This window comes from Pagrus pagrus (genome assembly GCF_965226575.1).
Source record: "Pagrus pagrus genome assembly, chromosome: 17".
NCBI classification, from domain to species: Eukaryota; Metazoa; Chordata; class Actinopteri; order Spariformes; family Sparidae; genus Pagrus; species Pagrus pagrus.
The window spans coordinates 1,284,642-1,309,210 of NC_140201.1; the positions used below are offsets into that span (position 1 = coordinate 1,284,642).

General features: G+C 42.3%; 1 protein-coding gene across 1 annotated transcript; it reads left to right on the forward strand.

Moving 5' to 3' along the window:
• Positions 1-508: 508 nt before the first annotated feature.
• LOC311273140 (cell adhesion molecule CEACAM5) lies at positions 509-23,965 on the forward strand. The gene is made up of 10 exons (XM_084380041.1): positions 509-624; positions 872-1,204; positions 4,585-4,748; positions 5,147-5,273; positions 7,170-7,448; positions 8,758-9,036; positions 9,335-9,589; positions 10,192-10,309; positions 18,992-19,031; positions 20,448-23,965. Exons 1-9 carry the CDS (start codon positions 576-578, stop codon positions 19,008-19,010), a joined length of 1,623 nt encoding a protein of 540 aa, XP_084236167.1. The 5' UTR covers positions 509-575; the 3' UTR covers positions 19,011-19,031; positions 20,448-23,965.
• Positions 23,966-24,569: the final 604 nt, after the last annotated feature.

The following is a 24,569-nucleotide window of genomic DNA, read 5'->3' on the forward strand; positions in this document are numbered from 1 at the left end:
CTTTATTTATGGATCATTACTGAATTAATAATGTACAAACACTGATTACAAAGTTAATGACCTCTTACTGGAAAAAGGTTTCTTACTGACTCGTACTTATCCTGTACTTTCTTTGAACTTTAGGTTACAAGTAACATTATAAGTTCAGATGATAAAATTAACATAATATAACATAAAAATACAAATTGTGTGTTTCACCTGCAGCTGAACCATTAAAACGTTGATATCTGACATTTCTACACTCATTGTAAGACTTTAAGCACATTTAGTTTCGCAGTGTTTTTATATTAAATGTTCATTTGTTTAAACTTGTGAGTTAAATATAAACTCCACGATGATTCAATGAAATCATACGGATGACGTGTGTGTGGTGAGTAGACAGGCAGGGGGAGTGTGTGTGTGTGTGTGTGTGTGTGTGTGTGTGTGTGTGTGTGTGTGTGTGTGTGTGTGTGTGTGTGTGTGTGTGTGTGTGTGTGTGTGTGTGTTCACCTTGTCTGGGTGTGTCCCTGTAAAAGCAGCAGGTACTGCCGCATTTTCGTCTCTCGTCCCTGCTGGAAACACTTGAACCGTCCGGGATGGATCTGCTCTCCGTGAAGACGCTTCTGTTTCTGCTTTATTTAACAGGTGAGGAGAATTAAACAGTAAGAAAAGCTCAGCGGGTTGATGATGAAGCTGCAGACTGAACTGGGATTTATGTGATTTTAATTTATTTAGTGTGTAATGTGCGTTTCCTTCCGCACTTGATGGGTGGAGACTGTCTGGGTGTTAGAAATAGTTTATTTTCTGGAGAAACTTTTCTTTAGAGGCTGTTTTTTCTGTCCCTTCACTGAACCTCCATCTTACCTGTCCTCCTTGTGCCCCCTCTCCTCAGGACCCTGTGTGGGGCAGGATGACATCCTGCCGGAGGGTCCGGTGGACGCGATTGTGGGGAAAAATGTGACTTTAAAAACTCTGCTGAAGAACCCGACGTTCATCATGATGACCTGGAGTTACAGCGACGGGGCTGAGCTGGCCCCGATTGTCACCGTGGCTCAGGGGAGCTACAAAGTGACCGAGCCTTACCAGGGAAGAGCGTGGATCAACCAGACCACGGGGGACCTGACCCTGGGCCCCCTGAAGCCCACAGACAGCGGGGACTACAGCATCTCCGTCGTATTCAGTGGCCTCTTAACCAAAGCCGCGGAGATAAAGCTCCGGGTTCTGGGTGAGTCATTTCTCTTCTGGAGATTTAAGTTCTGACTTGAACCAGGCTACATATATGCCGAATTGAACAGTGTGTCCTAACGACGTAGACTGTAAATTGCTTTAATCAAATATGTTGCTGCTTGCAAACTATCTGAACTTTAAAAATGCAAAGTTTTAACGTGTCTGTCGGCTTAAACAGTCATTTAAAAACTATTTTTTAAGTGGGTGTAAACCGCTTCTTGGACTTTATCTACGCCGAATTGATCAGCAGCTCCTACAAATCCAGAAACAAGTGCTTCAGATGATATTTTGTGCTCACAGCGTTTCTCTGAGACGCTCACACGTATAATTACGAGATTTTCTAATGCAGTTTGGTGCAGCGCGAAGGCGCGAGCCACACCTGTTACGAGTGCACACATATCCCTCCGCCGCCGCTCAATCTGCAAAGGGCAGTTCAGGCGTCTCTTAGCAACCGACCCGTGTAGCCCCCCTCTGGAGGACTATATTCTTTGGCGGAGGAAAAGTGAAGCTACTTTCCTGAATATTTTACACAGTTTAAGCACTTTTCTGCGTTAAAATACCAACTCAGCTGTTGCTGTGACGTCACTGTACAGTCGAGTGAGTTCTGTAGTTTTTACTTTTTAATAAAAAGCTCTTTTGAATTTAAAGTCTGATTCAGAAAAACAGAAGAAACCAGCAGCTTGTGACACTGTGCTGTTTGTGGGTGTGGCCTTACATACTGTACTTTACTGCTGGAGCGCTAGTGTGTGTGTGTGTGTGCGTGCGTGTGTGTGCGTGTGTGTGTGTGTGTGTGTGTTTATGCTGATGTCCTCATCAAAGATTGTCTCCAGTAGAGATGATCCACTAAAATGCACCAGTGGTATGAAGTGGTGTTCGCCTCCTTTACTTCCTGGTCGTGCGCCCCTCTGATTTGTGCGGTAGTTTTTTCTCCAGCTGGCCCCGCCCACAGACTTTACATTGTGATGACATCAGAGTTTTGCAAATATAAACCTCCATGGATCAAAATTTCATAAAAAACAGAGTCAGAGTTGAACTTTTTACAGACGTGTCTTTTATAACGGGGTCGTAATGAGTCCTAAAACACAGAAATCAGTTAGCATGTTAGCATGTTAGCACATCTGGTTCCCTCGTCTCAAAGTCTGCGACATCATTAAATGTCCCACAGCTTAATTATAAATCTCCTCCATGTGTTGAAAACGGTTAGCGGTTGCTAACAAGTGTCTGAATGAGACTACAGAGGTTGTCGGGGACATTAAACGTCCTCACAGCGAACACGGAGACTCATCCACTCACTAGTCCGTCTTTACAGGCCCACTTTAGTTACACACTGTTCTCACTCTGACAAGACGCTCAGTGGTGGAGACGTTTAAGTCATGTGACCGTGATGTCGTCTGTTTATAGCCCAACATTAGCTTTTTGCTGCTACACATTTAATTTACACTTCAAACATCACAGAGTGGAGTTCCTCTGTGGAGATGATCTGATGAACAGAACCTGAAGGATCAGAAATAGATTATTTTGTGCTAAAATCTGAAACCCAATTTTAAAAATCCCCTAGGTTTATGGTGGAGGGAACCAGGGCGATGCTAACTTCAGGGTTAGCTGCAGCTCTCTGTTGGGAAAATATATTGGGAGACTATTTCTAAGTCTGTCTAACATTATTGATTTCGGCCTGATATTTACTCTGGAGACAATGAGGCGAGTGAATCGGTCATAGTCTGATAATCTCAGGCGCTGCTGGTCTCCTGTAGGGGCGAGGCACAGGTGCCGTAAGTGACTCGTCAGCGAGCTGCTCGTTAACGGTGTCATACTGTAAAGCTGTTGATCAGAGTTTTAAAACACACACACACACAAACACACCCTGTGTTTACAAAGGCCTGTTGACTTTTGCAAAACCAAGGACTCTTGTTTGAACCCGCAGAGAACAATGACTAAGTCTGCAGCTCCAGAAGTTGTGAGATTATCTCTGTTTAAATGACCTGAAACACAACAGCACCACATTGGCCCTTCCCACCCTGAGTGTGTGATGTCAGAGGAAAATGGCTGCTGTGTGAATGTGGTTCATGTGACTATTAGAGCTGACTTGGTTTCTGGGGCTGGTGCCAGTACGAGGGAGTAAAAAATTCAATTTTTTGTGCACTGGAAAGGAAAAACTTCCCTGTTACTTTTACTGGAGTAAAGAAGCTCAATCAGTACTTCTAGTTTTACCAGAGTCTGTTTTCAAACAAGTATCTGAACTTCTTCTGGAGGAGAGGACGTGTGGACCTCTGATTTTTCCAAAGACTCCAAAGCGTCCATGTTTGTTTTGATTCCCTCGTCTCTTCCTGTTGAGCGGATCCTTCCCGTCCCTGCAGGCAGTTCAGTTCAGACAGTGAACAAAGTTTATCTGAGGGAAATGATCTTTAAAGGCGATCGTGTTGAAGTTGCCGGTTGAACTCCTGTCTGTTGCTCTGCTGTAAGAACGGGTTACCACTCCTTCACATTGTTCACACACACCTACAGTTGCCCAATCATCAATAAACAGACGGCACATTTAGAAACGGAGCTGCAGGATTACTGAGAACGAGTCCAGCAGGTCGAGTCGCTGCGATTTCTCTGCCATCTTCATTCACTCCATTCACATGTTGATTTTAGAGTACGGTCGGCCCGAGGCGAGCTGCTGATGAATTGTCCACCCCCACGTTTTTAATCATGATAACCTTAACGGCTCATTTCTTGGAGGATTTCTTTAACAAAAGTGTTTATACCTTTAATCCTGATGGAAGAATCCGCCCTGAAATACCTGAGGAGTCATTCAGATTTGACTTTTGCCTGTTCAGTCTTTGTTGTTTTCTTATTTCTGCTGGATAACTGAACTTTTGTGAAACAACAGAATCATTTTTCACCAAACAGTTTAGATTTTATTCTGCCCCATGTCATTTTTGCATTGCATTGTGGGAGAAATCATAAATGTTTTTTAGTTTTAGTTTTTTATAATACTGAATTTTGACAACATATATGTGTGTGTGTGTGTGTGTGTGTGTGTGTGTGTGTATTTCTGCACAACTAGTGCTGCAGCAGTTCGTAAATTAATCGATTATTGGAGTGAAACACATAATTAGTAGCTATTTTGAAAATTTGGAAATCTTTTAGTAATTTTTTGGCAAATATTAGATGAAGCTGCTGTTTTTCTCGCTCTCACTTTATTATAAACAGAATATCTTCCTGCTTTATTATGAATCCTGTTCATTAATGTTTGTGGATCTCAGTACCACCGTGTTTCTTCAGATGAGGATGAGGAATAATAATGACCTCATTTCTTTCTCCCACATTCAAATCATTCAACAGTTCATTCATTTGTTCCTCGTGTAAAAACTTCCTCCCTCGTTCTCCCTGCAGAGCCGGTGTCCGATGTGGCCATCAAGTCCAGCCTGGCCGAGGCGATCGAGCACAACAGCACCGTGGTTCTGACCTGCTCTGCTAAAGGCTCCTTCCTCAAGTTCACCTGGACCAACGGCACCGCGCCCATCGTGGCCGACGGCAAGCGGCTCACGCTCAAAGAGGTCGGCTCAGACGGAGGGAGATTAATTTATCTTTATTTTAAACCCTGAATTTATGCATTTAAATGGATTTAATCAAGAGATAATTAAATGATTCATAATGCAGATTTTCATTCATTCATTCATTCATTCGTTCATTTGTTCCAGTTAGAGACAGTTGTCTGGTTTTACTTTTGCATAAACATTATGAAAATAGTTTTGCTCTCACGACGCAGATATGCAAGTTAGCGTGTGATATAATCTCCATTAAAAAAAAAACAGGAACACGGGACACACAAAGTGTTTTGATGAGAGATACTGAAAATAAACTTTGAAGTATTCATTTAAAAAAAAAAAAAAAAGTATTAATTGTGTTAATTAATGTAAATCTTCTGTATTTTGTGCTTTGGATTAAATCACAGGAGGATAGCTCCAGTACGTTGACCATCACAGGTGTCCTCAGGACGGACCTGGTCGGTCCGATCTACTGCACAGCTGCCAACAAACTGGAGACGGAGAAGAGCGCCCCCTTCAACCTCACCGTCTACTGTGAGTACTGCAGAAACCACCCCAACGAGCTCACGAGGCAGAATATCTGTTTCCATTCACATAGATGTGGTCAAACACTCAGATGCTCTGCTACGTCCTGAAAAACACCCACCTGTCCTGGTGAGAACACCAAGTAAATACCAGACGGACTCTTTCTGTTTATATACCTTTCACAATAAAAGCCCAAGACACACTAGAACACAGTGCACTGACTGGCCGCTCAATAAAAAAGCTCACAGTGTCAACATTTACGCACGTAATATATTTTCAGCAGTGAGGCTAACGCAAGTCAGAACATATCCTCATTATTTCTGTTTAATAGTTACTAAAACACCTTTATTTATTTTTATTTTCAGATAATTAATTCTTTGATTGGAGGACGTTATTTGTGGTGAAAGTAATTTATTGTTGTGTCTCAGAGGCTGAAGTTGATAGCTTTTAATTACATTTTTGATTTGTTCTCGATCTGCTGTGGACCTCCTCAGCCACCGTAGCATTGTGTAAAAGTGGGCGTGTCTGTCGATGACGCGTCTCAGCATGAGCAGCGACAGAGGAGAACACAACCTGCACAAAAACACGACATACAAATCCTTTTTTTCAGCCAGTAGCTTAGTTACTAATTAATGAATGATTACTTCCTGACCCTGGGCGGTTCCTGTTAAATGTCATAGTTCATCTCATTACTGTCACACTGAGACGACCTTTCTTCACTCCAGCAGTCTTCCACCTTCGTGACAGTTTTCTTTTCGCTCTGACTCGTACATTGTTTGAAAGGCTGTTTTATTTAATGAGCTCCACACCTGTTGGACAACAAAAGGTCACACATGAGTCAGTCGCTGTCGCCTCCCCAGCAGCTCGTCTGTCAGAGATGGTTTCACTGGGTTTCTTTCTCTAAATCACGTCTCTCCTGACTCACTTTGACTTTTCTGTAAAGACTTTAAGTCAGATTCCTGAAACGTTCAGGTGTAGCTGAGCAGCCTGTGGTCATGTGACTCCTGCAGTGTGTTTACACTCAAACCGCACTGTGTACACAGCAGCCCACACTTCCACTCCTTCCCCCATGACTCACCCGAGGCAGTGAAACCAAACCGACCGCTGCTCAACCCGGTTATCAATTATCCAGACTCACAGCTGCAGCTCTGGGCGGCTTCATGTCGGGAGAATCTACTCATGATTAAATACACTGAGCGACAACAAGTGTTGTGGAAAGTATCCAGAGGTCATACTCAAGTAAAAGTAAAGATAGTATGTTAAAATATTACTTTGGTAGTGGAGTAAAAAGCATAATATTTGCCTCTGAGTACCTCAAAACTGCTCAAAGGTGCAACGTTTGAGTAAAATGTTCGTTTGAAATTGTCCAAAAAAACCTAAACAACAGAAGAAGAAACAAGAGATTCAAGTTTACGTCAAAGATGTTACTGAAGTTAGCATGCTAACATGCTAGCCCTGGCACGTGTTTATTACAGGGCTGCTAGCTGCACAGCTAACTGTGCTAACTAGCTAACAGCAGCTAAATTTAGCAGCAGTTAGCCTTTACTCTGGTGATACGTTGCACGTTTAAGTACAGTTACTTGAGTACTTAGTTACATTACATCACTGGCGGCTGCAACATCAAGATATGGATGAAATAATGATGATGTTTTACAACATTTTGCCTCTTTGGAAGGATTTTAAAAAATGTAAAACATTGAGTTCATTTGTTAAATGTAAGAGAAAGACTAGAACAATTTTGACAATTAAGTAGAAACTCAATGTTCAGGTAACTTTAAGTCTTCAATTGGACTCGTTATCAGCAGATACTCGGGGTGTTTTCACATGAAGTCCTTTTTAAACGAATCAAACTCAGTCCTCTTAACGTAAAGAGACAGCTGCTGACATTTATTTCTTCCTCCACAGATGGACCAGAACAAGTCACCATCACTCCTCCGAACCCTCCCCCGTTCCTCCAAACTGGCTCCAACTTCAGCCTGTCCTGCGCAGCCGTCTCCAGCCCGCCCGCCACCATCGCCTGGTACCACAACAACACGATGATGGAGGCCGGAGGTCCGGTCCTGACTCTGGAAACGATTGAAAAACACAAACTTGGGAAGACAATGGGAGAATACGCATGCAGGGCCACGAACGCCAAAACTCTAATGACCGTCTCCTCTCCTGTCGTTTCCTTCTCCGTGATGGGTGAGTGGCCAGACGCTGTGGTTTGAGTGTTAACGAGCACATTTTCTTGTATCTTTTTGTATTTTAGACTTTTGACTCCTTCACTGCTTTGGAGTCGCTTCTCGTTTAAAAAAAAAAACTTGTCCTGAAAAGAAAATAAAGTGCCATCATCAGGTCAACCTTTTTTAAAGGAACAGTTCAACCAAAAATATAAACCCAGTCACCAGTGCTGATGATATAAAGTCAGGCTCAGTCATCATCTCCGTTACATGTTCATAGTCAGAGTTTAACCTGTGAGGTGTAGAAATGTTGTGTAACACAGAGAACATGAAGCCGTGCTGCTTCTAACGGCACAGGAATTTTCTACTTGTTGGGAGGATGTGGGTTACAAGTTTCTGTGTGTGTGTGTGTGTGTGTGCGTGTGTGTGCGTGTGTGTGTGTGTGTGTGTGTGTGTGTGTGTGTGGGAGGATGGTCTTACATTTTGCCCTGGAGAGTTTCAGTGTTTCTTCTCTCTGGATGATAACAGAGCAGCAGCAGCAGCAGAGATGACGTGAACATTTTATTTTGGTGAATCACAACATTTGTTTGATTTCAGTCCTTCGTTTGGTTTTAAAGTAGATTCTTGATTAAATTTTTTTTAATTTCAGTTTCCTTCCTTGTTATCAGAGTCAGCGAGTCTGTTTTTATTTGTTGTGTGTTTGAAGTTTTATTTATTCAAATGTCGGAATGTTTTTCAAAATCAAAAGCTCACTGCTCTTTGAATCTGTGGCATAAAGTCTGAAAATGATTAAAAGAAAATCATTTATCGCAATTTTTTCTGGGATTTCTGGCCTCTAATTAAAGACACTACCCAGCTGCATGATGGGAGATGTTGGAGCCTGTGTTTCAGGAGATTGACCTACAGTAGGACATCCTCAGCCTGCCATTGGGCGCTAATTTCCACTTCCTGTTTTTATAAAATCCCTGTTGCTACAGTAAAACCACGACAACAGTCAACATCGGCGTACTGATGTTACGCAGATGGCGTCTGTCAGTCGGCTACAGCTAATTCAAACAGTAACGTTTAAATGTACATACAAGTTGTTTTAATATTAAAACAACACATCTGTTCTTCTCAGGACAGTTTGAGAAACACTTTATTTCCTCCTAAACCACAGTAATAATGACCTTCTCCTCCGGCTCGGTCTGATCAGGCAGGACTAGAATATCTTCCACTCGTCTGCTTCAAGTTTTAGCATTCTGTGTTATTAATGTGACTCTTGTGACTGACTTTTACATCATCAACAAATACAAAACCTCTCTCTCTCTTCCTCCCCTGAATGTTTACAGACCCGATCACCGGCGTTAAAGTCACCGGCCCGACAGCAACCCTCATCGCCGGCAACAGCTCCGCAAACATCAGCTGCATGGCGGCGGCCGGCAACGTGATGACCACGACCTGGCTGAAGGACGGCAAGCCTCTGGCTGCCAGCCCCCGCCTGGTGTTCGCCGCCGACCTGAGCTCCCTGATGATCAGCATGCTGCAGAAGGAGGACAACGGAGTGTACATGTGTCAGCTCAGCAACCCGGTCAACAAGGAACAGGTCTCCTACAAGATGGTGGTCAACTGTGAGTGTTTGTCACAGTGGTTTTATGGTTTTACATCGCGAGGCTTTTACGAGGGTGTATTTGTCCTGGCACTGATTATTTTTTACAACCAGAACTCATTCAGAAGACCATAAAATGTCTTTATACTCAAATAAAACAATATATGACGAGATAATTATTAAGTAAACAGACGTTAATTGACGCTGCATGTTTGTTTTTTTATTGTCAAACATTAGTGACAGTCAGAGGAGACATCCTTCTAGTTTCTCTTCATTCTTGACCAGAATGATAAACTGTCTCTCTCTGTTTTTATCTCCAGACGGTCCAGACCCGGTGGCGGTGACGGGCGAGAGCGCCGTGGAAGTGAACGACAAGGTGACGCTCACGTGCGCCGCTGCCTCCGTCCCTCCCGCCAACTTCACCTGGAAGTTTAACGGAACGTTGATGGACGTCAAGACGGCCGAGTACGTCATCGAGGAGGCAAAATACAAAAACTCTGGGACGTACATGTGCGAGGCGAACAACGCCGTCACTGGCAAGAAGTCCGCTTCTTCCCACTTCCTGTCTGTCAAAGGTAAGATCCACGTCTGTGGCCTGGAGTGTACTGTCCCGTGTCGGCTGTAGGTGCGAGCAGACAAAACCAATTAGCAGTACAACGACCCATCAGTGTAAGAATCTTGTTGTTTCTGCTTCTTGATTAGAAAAACAAGTACATTTTTAGTTTCTGTGATTCAGTTTTATCGTCAGCGTAACGAGCAGCGGCAGCGTTGGAGTTTTTTCTTCTCGTGCTTAGATCGTGGAGGAATGTGGCTCTTCAGTAAAAAAATCAAATCAAATCAAATCAAATTTTATTTGTATAGCCCAAATTCACAAATCACAGTTTGCCTCAGAGGGCTTTACAATCTGTACAGAGACGACACCCTCTGTCCTTCGACCCTCGATTCGAGTGAGGAAAAACTCGAGTACTGTGAACTCTTTACAATCAAACGTATGTGCTGTGTGTGTAAGTTACTCACCAAACTGCGTTTACAGTCAGACTGAGTCATGTACTGACATGAAGGTGCAACTAAATATATGAGCAATAATTAAATAACAGATATTCAGAATATGTCCACGGTTCCCCAGATGAGTCATGACTTGAATTATTACAGCTCTTATTGTTGTTGTTGTTGACAGAGGAAGGAGCTCTCGATGAAGGTCTCTCAGACGGAGCCATCGCTGGAATCGTCATCGCCGTCCTCGTCGCTCTCGGTGCCGCCATCGGTTTAATCATCTGGTGCCGACAGAAAGTACCGTAAGTACTCAGAACTCAGAGTCTTCATGTGCGTTGATCCGGTGGATCCCAGAACAGAACGAGAACCGTTGGAGCGGTTGTGTTGTGATATATATTGCGGAAAACAAGATATTGCGATGGCAGGTTTTTCCAATATTGTGCAGCCCTACTACATGGCCAAATGTATGTGGACACTCAAACATTCTGGGGCGGCCTTTCTCCACATTTATGGGATAAAACTGTTTCTATTTTGAGCTGCTTGGTCCCGTTTGAACGGGAAAAGAGACAAACACAAACTTTATTCAGAGTTGGAAGAACGTGATTGGGTAAAAATCGCAGGGTCATCTCAGATATAGGATCCTGGAGTGTCCACATACTTTTGTCCAAGGAGAGAGTTGTGTTATAAGTCTTCTGGTTACCAAAACACACAAAATATTTCTCTGTGTGTGTGTTTGACTGTTTGAGTGTGTGTGTGTGTGTGTGTGTGTGTGTGTGTGTGTGTGTGTGTGTGGCATACAGTATCTGTCCTCTTTTGTGTCTGTATGTATCACGTCTGCCATTTCATGACCTTCGAGGAAATTCTTTTCATTCCTCTCACGCCTTGACGTCTTGCAACATGTTAGGCTAACGTACACACACACATACACATTAAACACACACACACGCACACACACACACACACACACACAGACACACACACACACACACACTCTGTAGAGCTGCCACGCCCTTCAGCAGTATTGCAACTGTAACTGTCACACTGGTGCAATTGTTTTCAACATGTCCACCTTCAGAAAAGCTTTTTTTTTTGAGTATTTCTGACTTTTAGAAGTGAATCCACTCCTGCAGACATCATTCAGATTCAGACTGACAGGCCTGAGCAGAGAGAGATCTCAGTGGAAAAGCTTCTTTTTCCGACAGCGTAATTGAGGGTTGGAAAGTGTGTTTGACATCAAATCTGACAGTCAACACAACTCGTCCTGTCGGCTCTCCACCCACATTCAGATGTGGTCGTTAAGAACTAGTAGGAACACTCTCGACTTAAAGATTTAATATATTAGATTTCTGCATTTAAATGTCTAAAAACAACTAGATTTCGTTCTATATGTTGTTGAGTTGTGTTCTCACACTATCCCAAATAAATCCTCAAGGTAACGGTGCGTTTCATCCGGTCACCTGTCGCTATAACTTCAGGAGAGAGAGACGAAACCTAACGTGAAGAAAACTTTAAAGCGTAACCTTGTCGCGTCAGATTTTTATTCATTAGCAGTAAACTAGCCAGCAACAGCACACACTGAGGGTGTGTCTTCTTCTTCCCCTCTCCTCTCTGTAACGTTACGTTCATGAAGTAAAGTCCATTTCCCCTCCAGCTCCAGTCAGCAGTCGACATTACAGAACAGAACCACCCGACAGTGGAGGTCACCTCCGGATCACTGCTGCAGTCAGGCTGATAAACAGGAGTGAAGATAAATCCACTTTTTAATCCCAGAAGTTAAAGAGTAACTCTGAGCTCTCCTCCCGTCGGTGGTTCAGGATCTGCACCCGAGCAGCAGCTGACGAAACAATCTCACTTCGTCCTTTTGTATTTGTTCTGCAGCTTTTGATCATCATGATGATCTTCATCAGAAGATGGATCAGTTGTAATGAAAGTGTAGATTCACGTTGTCTTCAGTATTCCCCATTTTTCCTCCATTATGAGGTTTTATTTTGTTAGACAGACTTTAGACTTGAAACCAAAACCCTTCGTGTCCCAATAAGCTGGAACAAGAAGATCCTACACGCCCACATAGATAAAATATCTCATATTTCAGCCTTGGCATTGAAAGAATTTGGCTCTGTTGTATAAAACATTAACTCTCATGAAGGTAAATGATGAAACATAATTCCTGATGAAGACATTACACAGAAACAGAGCGAGACGAGCTGCAGCAGAGCACATCTCTTCACTCCTGAACGTCGCGTTCCTCCCAATCAGCCGTGGTGATGCAATCCTGCGCCACATCCCGTCGGTTTCAACACACTGAGGATCACAGCAGGAAGCCACGTCCTGAAACAAAGAACAAACGGATGAGTCAGTGACAGACGAAGCTCCGACAGGCCGACACATTCCTGACTTTGGCAATTTGAGAGTTTGCAGCTTTGACAGTCACAGACAGTAAAGCGATCCAGAGGTGTTTGTCTTTAGGGTGACTGATTTCCCTTCTCCATCATCATTGTCCTCTTACTTCCTGTTTTCATTTAATTCGCGCTCAGCAGTGGTTGATCCTCCTTCCTCTAATTCAGCAGCTTCACTGAATCTATATCCCCTTTATATATTTCAAACAGTTGAAACTCGGCTTCTTTCTTCTGGTCTGATGATGTTTGGGAAACATCCTTTAGTAAAGCGGGTTGTCTTTAGAGGGATTGCCAAACATCCCTCCCCTCCCCCTCTGACTTCTCCTTTGACAGTCAGTCATGCAGAGCTGTCGCAGCCGGATGATCACCTGATGCTTCAGGTAGAGGTGGTGTTCAGGTGTAGAGCCCCTCTCGGGCCCCCGGGGGCCTCAGCATGACTGACTCGTCTGCCCCTCTGTCGTTTTAACTTCACCACTGTTAGTAGGTGTCAACAGTGATGACAGCAGGTTTTTGTTCTGCTGTCAGACTCAATGTTTGTGTTATGGATGGAGGTGAAGGAGTCTCAGACTGCCATCTGTTTCTTTGACAGTCGAAGGTGACAGTGTTGGATTAATTTTAGATATTTAGAGAAGATTAAATGCCGAGAGGACGACGGAGGAGTGTGGATGTTTACAGAAACAGAAACAGAGCAGCGTCTTGAGAATGGAAGATAAAATCAAAGTCAGTCAAGAGATGGAAAGATAAAGAAGGCAGACTGTAACTCTAACCTGCAGCCTTCTTCAGACATTAAGATGTTTATGTGCAACAACCTGCACTCACACAAACACACACACACAAACACACACACACACACACACACACACACACACACACACACACACACACACACACACAAACACAAACACAAACACACACACACACTTAGACGTCCGGACGTCAGGGGAGTGGAGAGAGAAGCCATTAATGGTGCTGATAGCAGATGGATGACTCTCCGGTATCTATAGTGTGTTTCCTCCCCTCTTCCTTCAGTCAGCAGTAAGTGTCACACATCATCATGTTCAGGAGAACCTGAAGTTTCAGTCCGACTCATTTGAAGTCCACATTTTACACTTGCTTTGTCTGAGAATGGATGAATTTAACAGATTTAAAAAACAAAAAACAAAACCACCATTCAAGTCTTTCTTCACTGTGAATTCAGACAGAACCACAGCAGGTTTTTTTATTTTTTTATTTAAAAAAGATGAACTTTCATGTTTTAGACTTGCATATGAATTTTTGCGTACATCTGATCTCTACAGCCATTATTATAATATCATCCTCTGCGTTTCTTCAGTTAAAATCAGAAAGACTGAGAAACTTCTCTTTACATGAGTTTTTAAACATGTGAACAGGATTTGCGGTTCAGAAGTTATTAAACATTTTGGAACAATAGTTATTTTCAGCTGCTGCTCCAAAAACCACCTGCACAGGTCGGCAGCTATCAGCGTCTTCAACCACCGAAGATGAATGAATGGATTATTTTCATAACCGCTCAGAAGGCGATAGATAAAGCTGTTTACATCACGCCCACTGGAGTCGATCTTGTTCATTCATTTTTTGAGGGTTTGAGTGAGTGAGTGTGTGGGAACGAAATGAATCCTGAAGCACGTCGGTGAAACTGATCTGAAACATGTCTTTAAAAGGGAAAATGACCTCACTGCACAACAATGTCCTTGTCCTGAAGGTCTCACACTAGAACCGGTTCTCTGCAGGTAACATAACACACCTGTTATGTGGGAGCATGAGAGAGAGAGACACAGACGTGTGTTCAGGGATCAAAATAAAGATTTAGTCCTCTGATAATCAACAGGAGCCTGCATGAACTTTAAATAAGAGAGGAATCAGCAGATTGAGCTGCAGGTGCAGACAGAAACACAGTAAAACCACCTGCAGCAAACATGACGAGGAAACCTCGAGGGGTTCATGACGGGAATTACCTGATAACATCAGTAAACAGTCGACAAGTTGTTGTGAAGTGTGGGAGAAACTTTAAAGGAACAGTTCACTCGATTAGTAAAATCAAGTCAAGTTAAGTTTTTTAGTCCACAAAACATTTCTGGAGCTTCACAGCAGAACGGAGTTGCAGCATTCTGCTGAACACCTGAAGCAGCTGGAGATGATTTAAAATGTAATAAACAGCTCGTCGCTGATCATAATATCTGAGTCTATATGTTTTCAGTCCCACTACACGCACACACACACACACACACACACACACACACACACACACACACACACTTGTTGAACCCGGCCTTGAGTTTCGGTATTTTTGAAAACAGTCCGACTTCATTCCTTCTCTCTGCTGTCAGTCACAGGTAGGCAGACCCCGCCTCCTCCTCCTCCTCTCTGATTGGGTGTTGCGGTGTTTAGTTGACAGGAAGTGTGGAGCAGCTGGTAAACTGATCACTCATTAATATTTATGTGACAGAACGATCTGAGCTCAAATGTCCAGACACTAGCAGAGGAAACAGTGGTTGAGTAGCAGCCTGGAGTCTCGCCTGCTGCTGCTTTCAGTCGGGTCTCTTGGTCTTCTGTCAGTAAATGGCTCAGGTGCTGTTGTGTCATCCAGGTGTGGATTTTAGGTCACATGATAACAGGTTGTTTGTGGGTGTGGATGCAAACTCTCAGGTGTCGTCCTTGATCTTTTCTCCTGGTCGATGACCTTTGACCTCATCCCAGTGGAGGCTGAGTGGTTCTCAGCAGCTGATGTCTGTTTCCTGTGTTCATTCAGCGTCTTGTCCAGCGAGAACTGAACTTTATACATACGTTCTATTTAGTTTTTGTTTTTAGATGAACAAAGGCTGCATTTTCCACTGAGGATGTTGCCGTCACCTTTTCTGAGATGGCGGAGTAATACTTTTAATGATGATCTCGCTTAGTTGGAACTATTTGTTGTATAGAAAAGAAACTAAATCTGTTAACCACAAAAATAACTACATTATCATAGCATGGGATGATAACTAAAGCTTGACTCATGCAGCGACTCTGATTGGTCCGTTGGTAACATCGCATTTTCCAGCTTCTCCTGTGGTGCTTCGCTGCGTTGCTACGAACGGTTTCCCCAGTAAACACACCGCCCTCTTCGGCGGTTGCAGTCCCTCCTGACCGGCCAGCTGCTGCTCTTCTTGGCTGCTCAACCTTTTTAGTTCATCTCCTCTTAAAACGAAGCTTCTTGCAGAACCTCATCACGTTGCAGTTGTCGACTGAACCAGCGATTTTATTTGCTTGATCTTGATTTCGCTTTTGTACTGTTTGAAGTAAATCATAAATCTGTCCTATAACAGCGGTGTGTGCAGCAGAGATGTATGTCTTCAGCTCTCTCTTGTTAATCTTGGCACTGAGCTCATCGTTTCTCAACCACAAAACCAGTATGTACATTTGAATACTGTGTCTGTGTCCCGTTCACTGTATGCAAACTGTAGGTTTGACATGCAGCAAAGCTGAGCAGGAACAAAATGTCCCTCAGGGGAAAAATGAAATATTGTATCAGATTGCACAACTTCTCAAATTTAGTTGGTTGTAAAAAGTTGTTGTTAGCAGCTGGAGGGGAGTCGGTCCTGGATCACATTACTCTATACGTTAAGCACAAACTTAACGAGCCTTCAGTCTGTAATTAACTTGCTGCTGTGTAATCTGATGAACTGACTCTGGAGATAAAAGCTTTATTTTTACATAATGAAAGGGAGCTGCTGTATATGAACGTGGCTGCTGAGATACATCTGTATTGTATCAAGTGTGTGGGGATTTTCATATATTTTAACTTTATTATTTATCTTTTTAAAACCAGTTAGATGAGCTGAGAAAGATTTGGAAACAAAACTAGAATACACACGTTTCTTTTAGCAGCAGAACATTTGATGTAAAACCAGTCAGATCGATCGATTCAAAACCCTTCGTCTTCAAAAAAACAAGCTGCCAACGGGGAAAACCCGTTCACGTCACACCCCTCAGGCATAATTACACGTTGGATATTCAGGAATTTATTTTTTTTTGCCGGCTCCACATCTACCACCGAGCTTTATTAGCTGCAGGAGTGCAGCAGCAGATGGTTTTCATCCACAGCAGTGCAGACGGATCTACTCGTGACATGCTGCCGACTGCTGCAGCTTGTTTTTGGTTCATTTGAGATTGAGAAATTAAAATATTTCCTTTCCTCTGAGAACAGCTTGTTTATTCACTTATGGAGAAACGTTTGTATTATTACCTCATTAGTAATACATAAAATTCTGAGTTTGAATTTCTTCTCCAAAACTACACAGTGCCCCTTTAATCCCAACTTAAAGGGTAACTCAAGTGTGTTGACAGGTCTTGGGGAGTACTAAGTTGCATTGTGGGTAGCGTAGACCCATGTTTGACTTATTATAGACGGTGTAGAAAAAAAAAAGTTTAAAGTCGTTGGAGCAGACCAGAGATATCACCTTTTTATTCCACTCACTCTTCAACACCTGGAGCCTACATTACCTACAATGCAACAGTGACATCACTGTAGCCAATTATCAGATTACATGCAGCTTCCTCTGGAGCCACAAACAGCTTTATACTACTGTCTTTTCATTCATGCAGCAGTACACCCTGAGACCTGTAAGGTGGAGCTGCCCTTTAAAGTCATTGGGCGAGCGGGAACATGTGGGCGGGGCCAGTGGGTGAAACACTAATGAGCATGTGCAGTGGGTTACGTAACAAGGTTGTAAACTTGGAAGGTAGAAAATGTTTTTGTCTGATGCACTCGTGTTTCATAGACCCATAGTTACCTATGTAACCCTCTTATTAAAGTATGCGCCCACTGTTAAGGGCTTTCTTATTGGCTGAAATGTAAAGCAGTGACGGTGACCTCGGTCCCAGAGTCTCCACCTTCACTGACGGCAGAAACTGTAGTTCAGCTGTTTGAACTGTTAGCGTAGCGTTAGCTTAGAGAGGCTTCAGCAGAGGCAGTGCAGAGGGAACAGTGCACGATATTTTGGGGTCCGGAGGACAAAATTACTGGATTTTCTCTGGAAAAACTGGAAAATATCTTTCTGTATTAAAAACAACAGAATGAGACCAGGATGAATAGATGAAAAAGTGACTGTACGTGTGATTAATTGACTAAAAAAGATGTTTGAGTTGCTCAGGAACAGGTGAAAGCTGCTCAGTCTGTCTATATGAGACACAAAGACGAGCCCCTCCAATGACCTTTGACCTCTGAAGCATCTTTTCATAAGCACTTGGTCGTGTTCCTCACAATGAGCCGACCTTTGTTTCCTAACGGGAGATTTTTTTGTTGGTCTAACGAGGGCGAGGCCGGCGCTCGGGGAATGGCAGGAATGTCACTGTCATGTCTGCACTCGTCTTCTTCTGCTCACGTTTGTGTCGCTGCGTCTTCATCTCTCTTCATCCTCCACGTTATCTGATTTCTCACCTCGCTGTGCGTCTGACCTTTGACTTCTCACAGTGTCGCTGGCCGTTGAACTTTATTTAATATCCGCTGAACTCTTCGTCTTCTCCTCCTTGTGAGTGTTTGAGCACTGATGTTTTGTCTCTTATCAGTTTCTGTGTGACTCAACAGAAATGTATTTTACAGGCTGATGTTTACTCTGTCGCCGCTCCCGACTCCCTCAGTGAGGCCACGACACAAAAATGACCCGACAGCTCAAACAGTTTAATCAGTCAGTGATGGAATGTAACTAAGTACACACTCACATTACTCAAGTAAAGGGAAGTACTATTTTGAGTTACTTGAGTTGAGTATCCACTACATTACGAAGGTTAATACTTTATTTTATTCTGGATTACATTTATTTGATTAGTTTAGTTACTAGTTACTTTGCAGATTACATGCTGCATCAGAGTAACACATTTTTAAATGTTGGTCCTGTTTATTGTATCGACAGTCAGTAAATACACACATGTAAATATGTATAATTTACGATTACTAGTACTTTTTATACTTAAGTACATTTATTATCAGATACTTTGACGAAAGCATTCTTCATATTCAGTGACGTTTAATCAAAGTCATCTAAGTTAAAACCAAAGCAATAAGTTTGTTGGTTGAAATCCTGTTTTTTAAAACTCGACCAGAAGACCGACAGAGAAATGAGCAACTTTCAGCTCCGGCTTCATACTTCAGAGTCGAGACCTTTCACCTTCTTCTTCTTCTGTGGTTTCAACCCCCGACACTGAGAATCCGCACCAACGTGTGTGTGTGTGTGTGTGTGTGTGTGTGTTTGTGTGTGTGTGATGAGATGACATCATCCTGAAAGTGTGTCAAGGATATAAAGATGCTGTCAGATAAACATGTCGGAGCAGACTCAAACACGGTGCCGCTGAACTCAACGCTCCGTCCATCCTTTAACGAAAACACGTCACAACATTTTATCTTTTTTCTTTTGCGTTTATCTCAGTTTATATATTTAATCTTGTTTTTTCTGAGTGTTCGTACCATCTGAACCATAAACATTTACCTCCGGCTGATATCACAGACTACGTGAAGATCATGTCGATGATGATGTTTCAGAGCGAGCTCGTCACTCTGCTGCTCTAATCACTGTTTTCTGTTTTCTGTTTCAGGGTCGAGTCACCGTACTAAAGACGCTCCTGAACACTGCTGGTAAGAAACTGACCGACACACACATGAACAGAATGATGTTAGAATAAACTAACGGACCGAGCTTTAAGTTTGACTGGATCCAAGTTTGATGTATTGATCCATTACCGCTGGTCTTCATCTGCATAAAAATACAAATGTTGTGTCAGCTGAGGCTTTAGGAGGCACTGAGTTCAGTAGATTTGGAAGTTATTAGTAGATCTTTTAAACATATTAAATAGATAATATATTATTTAAGATATAAATACAAGAAAGTGACACAAACCTGTTTCCTAGATGTGTTTATGTGCGACTGATCCACCGTATCACACAGAAAAGAATTAGTTTCATGTTTAGATGTAATATAACACAAGATTAGCATAAATAGTGTTTTTATGGCTTTTATACTTTGACTAAAGAAACAAAAAATCAAGTAATAATAGACTTTATTTGTACAGACCCTTTCAAAATAAAGTTACAAAGTGTTTTACATGTTTGAATCAGTATTGACATAATACAAGAATGAAATAATCTGTGTGATAGAGTGAACCGTTAATAAAGCTTAATAACGACAGAGTGAAGATTTAAAGACACGCCGCTGATCAGAAACACGTTTATTAATCTGGCCTGGATCCGGTGTGTGTGTGTGTGTGTGTGTGTGTGTGTGTGTGTGTGTGTGTGTGTGTGTGTGTGTGTGTGTGTGTGTGTGTGTGTGTGTGTGTGTGTGTGTGTGTGTGTGTGTGTGTGTGTGTGTGTGTGTGTGTGTGTGTGCGTGCGTGCGCGTGCGTGTGTGTGTGGAAACAGTAGCTACCAAGGCTGTCTCCACTTGGTCGAGCAAACAAAGCCTTGCGGGTGTGTGTGTTCATGTGTAGAAGCAGGGTCATAGCGCTGTGTGTGTGTTTGAGTATCTTTATGTGTTTAACGTGTGTGTGTGTCTGTGTGTATGAGTGTGTGAGGCTTTGAGATAAGACTGTTGATTTAGAGTTGAGTCGCACAGAGCCGGTCTGTGTGTGTGTGTGTGTGCGTGTGTCTGTGTGTCTGTGTGTGTGTGTGTCTGAGCCCTGCAGCAGCTTAAAGCTTCACCTGCAGCTTTTCAGGTGTTTTTAAGGAAATGTGTGTGTTTGTGGTTCTTTGATGTTTCGACACGAGACGACAGACGAGACTGAAAAATAAAGGAAACAGAACCAGCGAAGCCTCGAACAGGTTTCTGAACACTACAGCTTTATTTATCCCGAGTGAGGCTGAGAGGTCACACTGTCATAACATCATAATATAATATAATATAACATAATATAATATAATATAATATAATATAAGATAATATAATATAATATAATATAATATAATAAAGACATGAAAGCAGAGACGCTGACAGAGAGGCAGCAGGTGTGAAGGAGGTCTCTGCTCTATAATGAAACATTTCCTTCCTTCTCTCTGTAGGAGACGTCGGCCCAAACATCCGACCATTTTGTTTCCCATGATCCATCTGTGCAGCTGGAAGGAGCGTCCATTTGGATCCCGCTGGTTTCCTGTGAAGTCCTCGCCCCAAACCAGCTTTCCCATCATCCCTCTCTCTCGCTCTCTCTCTCTCTCTCTCTCTCTGGCTGATGAGGACGATGGAAACTTGATTTGGACGTCAGAGTTTGGATTTTATCGCTGGATATCTCCCCGTTATTCTGATTTTAACTTCCTTTTTTTTCTTTTTTACATTTTTTGAGCTTTTATCACTCGTCCACCGTCACTGGATCGTCTCGTCCTCTCTCAGCTTGTCAACAAACGTCTTCCTTCACCTTTTGTCCGGCTCGCTGCTTCCTGCAGGAAACTGAAAACACCAAGAAACACTGTGATCAGAGACGTTTCCTGGACTGCAGCTGATGGACGGACGGTTACGATGAGTGACTCTCTTTATCCTGCTGGAAACCTGAGGAGGACACACACACACACACACACACACACACACACACACACACACACACACACACATGAATACTGGATGAGTGTGATGGCTGGGTGATCACAGGCCACACACGTCGACATTCACGACTCTGGCTACAATAATATCTGAAAAACGTTCCCCTGGTTTGATTTATCTCCCGGTCTGTGCCAGGTGGGTGGAGTTAGTCTAGTCAAGTGCAGCGAAGGGTTTCAAAATCAACTTTCAGATGCTTCTCTGTACTTGACAGTGTTATTGATCCAAAATACCTCAGTTTCTCTGGTGCTCACCGCTGTGAGAAGTCTTTCCAACACACCTGTCGAGCCACTGTTAGATTCTCTTTTATTACAAAACCTCGTTAGAGATTCTCTCTTTTCTTTCCGCTCCTGCTGCTTTCCTTCATGTTTCTTTTGTCTTTTTACAATAAGCAACACAAACGTTTGAATCCACTGAGCTTCAAGCTTGAAACATCAAAGCAAGATTAATTAGGTCTTTTTTAATTAATATGTTAACGTTCTGTTTTGGGATCAGATCAGGATCATGGCGTCATTAAGTAAACAATGGTGCAAAACAATAAGTCTCATTATAACAATAAAAATAAACTGTAGGTTAATAACAACTTTATTTATATCGGCCAAAACAAAGTGAGAAAAAACCCCTTTTTAATGCTAATATGCTAATAAATAATGCTAATAATAATAATAATAATAATAATATAAATACATTTTATTTGAGCCTTTTAGACGCTTTTTAATGATCAATTAGTTTAAAACTGATTTTAAAACTGAAGCACAACACGAGCACATCGTTCCACTAGTTTTCATTGATTTGACAGAAAACTGTTCTGTCTATGTAGTGACATCATCGTTACATCATCGTTGCATCATTGGCATAGAAGTCGCACTGAGCCAATCAGCAGCACCGAGCTAAAAGAGCCACAGCGTCTGAACAACACCTTTGATATATCTATGATACCTTACACTATCTGATGTTTTACTGATGGTAGCATGACGCTAATCCTCTTTTCTTTTTTTTTTTAAAGTTACTCATTGGCGTGTCATTTATTCATTTATTAAGATCTAGTTAGCTGAACTGGCTAATGATGTGGGAGCACAGCCACTACTGACACTATTATTATTGTTTAGCCTTCTAAGCTAACGCTTCTGAAGCCTTGAAAGTGCGAACATCAGTTATTATTATTATGATACTTTGATAACAGGACTAGATCGTAGACCCAAAGATGCTCGTCTGGCGCATACGTCAAAAATGTTTCTAGCTTCGTGGTTTACTTCCTGGTCAGTGTTTTTTAAATGTCTGTTCTTGGCTCAAGGAAAGTTTTTTAAAATAATATAAAACTGTGTGAATCAAAAATTCAGAATAGAAAGAGTGATAATTGAAACTGTTTGCAGTTCGAGGTGTCGCATCAACAGTTTTAAAGACGTCTCTTTTATAAAGGCGATCTATAGGGAAACAGATCCGCTGCGATACCAGAAGAGACCACTGGCTGCGCGGCATATTAGCTTCATGCTAAAGTCTCCTTCTCCTATCGAAGTGCTACACGGAGGCAACCGGACTTTCTTGAGGTTTTAAGAAACTCAAGAAAGTCCAGATATTGAACGATCTGGATGACTGAGAACGTTCATAAACATGACTGCACATCTTGTCCTGATCCTTAGCTTAGCTTAGCTAAAGTGCACAGCTAACGTCAGTTTGCGGGCTAGTTAGCACATCTGTTGAGCACATTAAGCAGCATGTAGACGTCTGCAGATGTCCCTTCGGTCCAGTTAGATTAAAACATGCTTACTAGTTTGTCCACCACTGACGGGTTTATATTCCAGCTGTAAAGTGTCAGGCTGTAATATCTGCGCACATAAATCCAAAAGAAAAAGATACACAAAGCCGTTCTCCTTCTATCTTTTGCTCCGTCTGGATTTCTTCCAACTGTTTTTCTTCCTGGCTTCACCTTCATCCTCCCCTTCTTTATGCTCCATAATGTTTGTTTAAATCATTCTACGCTGACGTCTGTGGAAATGCATGAGAGTAGAGAAGAGGAGGAGGTTTTGGACAAGATTCAACACGCAGGGACGAGTCAGCGAGGTGAAGGTGAGGAAGACAGAAAACAGGACGGGAAGAAAAGTGCGGGAAGGAGTTTGTTTGTTCTGCAGGTTTTGGAGGGAAAGTCTGGTGAGCTGCGGGGCGGTGCTAACCGTTTCTACCACAATTGGATTGAAGTTGATCTAAATTATAGTTGTTGCAGGTTAATAATACACCTGGATGTTATCTTTATATAACTATCAAAGAAAACAAACCACTTTTTGTATTATTTGAAGTTCAGATCACACATGTTTTTGGGGGTATTTTGTCATCGAGCCTCAGATAATTTATCCTGCGCTTTGAGCTAGTTGATGATTTGTTTTTGTTTTGTTCGTGTGGTTCGTGGTTGTGTGTGATCTCAGACTTCAACATGCACTGATCTCCAGTGAGAAAAGTATTTATTTTGTTTAGAATATAAACCTTGATAACTGGAGCTGAAGATCATAGCTGGTCTGCAGATCACACATTCAAAATCTCATTAGCTTTTTTAGTGTTTTTTCAGTTTGTGCATTTCCACCCTGAGCTGAGTCGTGGACGATGCTAAAAACAACGTGTCGTTTTCAACATATATGTGCGTCTCCAGTTCCGGACGACTCGCAGCGCAGAATGTTTTAATAACACTTCGTCATCTTTGTCGTCCTGAACGAGACACGATTATCTGTTAGAGACGAGACGAGCAGCCTTTAAGAGAAACTGCCCTCATTGTAAATAACCGATCGATACACTGTAAACCGTTTTCAGAGGGTTTGTGGGGTTTTTATTTCTTTTCATGATTTATTTGTTTTTAAAAAAAAATGCTTGTTTTGTTTTGTTGTTTAAGAAATTCCTGTAAAAAAAATCTTAAAAGATGAAATAAATGTCCCCTCGGTGAAACTCATGTCCAATTTAACATCCTTGTAAAGCCATAAAAGTTGTGGAAATATTTTCCTAATTTTTGCTTCGTCTGTTGTGTTTTTATTGATTTATTAATTTGCAACGGTGACGCTTCTGTTTCATTTGTTCAGAGAAAAGAAAACAACCAATCAGAGTCCGCGTATCTTCAAACCATCCAATCACAGACAAAAGTGCTCTTTGAAATCGTTTGTCGACTGTGTGTGTGTGTGTGTGTGTGTGTGTGTGTTCCTTACAGAGAGGAGGGTGTGGCAGGTGAGGAAAGACAGAAAACCCCCTCGGCTGTAGATGACGGACACACACACACACACACACACACACACACACACACACACACTCCACTCTCAGTATGTGGTTAAACCGAACTTCCCTGAATCTGTGACGACCTGAAAACGAAGCTGATCAAGAAAAAAAAACCCTAAAAACAAATCGTATATTTCTAAAGTGAAGACATGAGGATGAGACAAAATGTCCTCACAAAGACAGAAGTACAAAGCACAGCAGAAGCCGTGTGTGGTTGGGACGTTCTGTTCCTCTGGGTCGGGTCGACCACCTGATAATCCTTCAAAACACACTCGCTAACATGACTTCATCTTAAAAACACAGAAGAAAACGTACGAGATAAAGCCGCTCGAGAAAACAAG